At 58.8% G+C, this 1950-nt stretch overlaps 1 protein-coding gene across 1 annotated transcript in view; it reads left to right on the forward strand.

Annotated features, from left to right (window-relative positions):
- Window positions 1-1601, forward strand: part of HPD (4-hydroxyphenylpyruvate dioxygenase) — a gene marked incomplete at its 3' end in the record, with an annotated part of 1931 nt that extends 330 nt beyond the window's left edge. The window contains exons 2-8 of the mRNA XM_010167735.1: window positions 1-4; window positions 87-169; window positions 300-389; window positions 516-619; window positions 782-859; window positions 1026-1188; window positions 1530-1601. The exon at window positions 1-4 is cut by the window's left edge and continues 39 nt beyond it. Coding sequence (XP_010166037.1) covers window positions 1-4; window positions 87-169; window positions 300-389; window positions 516-619; window positions 782-859; window positions 1026-1188; window positions 1530-1601 — 594 coding nt within the window. The remainder of the gene's footprint in view (window positions 5-86; window positions 170-299; window positions 390-515; window positions 620-781; window positions 860-1025; window positions 1189-1529) is intronic.
- Between the last annotated feature and the right edge of the window lie 349 nt (window positions 1602-1950).

Raw genomic sequence — 1950 nt, forward strand, 5'->3', positions numbered from 1 at the left:
TGCGGCCGGGTGGGATGGGGAGGGGAACGGCCACAGTGGAGCAAAGTGCCTCTGCTCACGCCTGCGGCTGCTCTTGCTCCGTGCAGAGATGGGGGAGCACCTGGTGAAGCACGGTGATGGGGTGAAGGACATCGCCTTCGAAGTGGAGGACTGTGACTTCATCGTGCAGGTAGGCAACCCCTCTGCTCCCTCCTGCATGGCACCCCAAAATGGCGAGGGGAGGTGGGGAAGGGCCTGCAGCCCTCTTCCCCCATCCCAGGGGAGCTGTGCCAGGAGGAGGTCTCTCCCTTTCTGCCCAGAAAGCCAAGGAGCGTGGAGCTGTGGTGGTGAAGGAGCCCTGGGTGGAGGAGGACAAATTTGGGAAGGTGAAGTTTGCAGTGATCCAGACGGTAAGTGGCAGGGCAGCCGTGGAGGATGAGCCCCTGTGCCAGAGCAGGGTCCAGGGGAGCAGGATGGACCCACGAGGACCCTGAAAAAATGGGGCCACCACACAACTGCATCTCCCCTCCTCACAGTATGGTGACACCACCCACACCTTGATAGAAAAGCTCAACTACAAAGGCCTCTTCTTACCTGGGTACCACCCGCCCCTCTTCAAGGACCCCCTGCTGCCAAAGCTGTGAGTACTTTGCAGAGGGTCCTGCCCAGCTCTTTGCTACCATGTGCTGGTAGGATGTCCCACCCAAGAGCTGGACAGGTCCCCACCACCTTGCCCTGGAACTCCCCATGCTGTGGACTGTCCCCGAGCATAGTGAGAGCCGCCCCTGGTTTCTCCCCACAGACCAAGTGCCAAGCTCAACTTTGTTGACCACGTTGTGGGGAACCAGCCTGACCTCCAGATGGTCCCAGTGGCAGACTGGTAAGAGTGGGGTGGGCTGGCAGGAGGTGGGATGGAGCAGCAGCACTGCTCTGCTGGTCTCATCCCCACCAACATTGGTGATTGAGGCTAATTAAGCCAGAGCAGAAGTTTGTCAGTGTGAGGATGGAGTGAGAGACATGAACGTGCCCTTTTGTGGCCTGGGCAGGTATCAGAAGAACCTGCTCTTCCACCGCTTCTGGTCAGTGGACGACAAGCAGCTGCACACCGAGTTCAGCGCCCTGCGCTCCATCGTGGTCACCAACTATGAAGAGACCATTAAGATGCCCATCAACGAGCCAGCAATGGGCAAGAAGAAATCCCAGATTCAGGTGAGCGCAGGCTGGTGGTTGATCCATGAGGATGCCACTGCCTCCAGCAGGGCTTTGGTGAAGGAACAGGGACCAAGGGGTCAGTGATTTGGAGCTGGCGCAGACATGACGTGCTGAAGTGGCTGGTGGAAAGCAGCCCTGGCTCTGCTCGGGTCTACCAAGGGTTGTCAAACCCTCAGGAGCTGCCGGGATGGAGCCAGTTGACCCTGATCTCACCAACAGTGTCTTTTTTTCATTTCGTGGTGTCCCTGAGCTGATTTTGATTCCATGTTTTTAAGCCCAAGCCCAGCCCTTTGCGGTAGCTGAGCTGTCACTAACGCGGGGACGTTTTTTGCCTGTAGGAATATATCGACTACTACGGAGGGGCCGGAGTCCAGCACATCGCGCTGAACACCTCCGACATCATCTCAGCGGTGAGTACAGCCCAGGGCACTGCTCCACCTCTGCCCCGTCCCACCAGGCATGGTCCTCATCACAGGGCGGTGGTGGACTATGACCCCCATTGGGGTAGGAGGACATGGACAGGCTGAGCGGGCTTTGGGCCGTGGTTGTCCTACAACCAGGATTAACCAGTGAGTTGCTGGAAAGGGACCTGCCTGCACCTGCGAGCTGTGGGCAGCTGCCCGTCCCTCCAGCTTAAAGCATTTGGGGTCTGCAGGGACCCCAATAGCATGTTCTGTCCTGGAGGGGTGGCTGGTGGGGAGCTCAGGCAGCCTGTGCTGCTGGGCTGAGCCACCACAGCACATCACCCACCTTTGCCTG

Source organism: Antrostomus carolinensis, unplaced genomic scaffold (genome assembly GCF_000700745.2).
Source record: "Antrostomus carolinensis isolate BGI_N321 unplaced genomic scaffold, ASM70074v2 scaffold28095, whole genome shotgun sequence".
In the NCBI taxonomy this organism is placed as follows: Eukaryota; Metazoa; Chordata; class Aves; order Caprimulgiformes; family Caprimulgidae; genus Antrostomus; species Antrostomus carolinensis.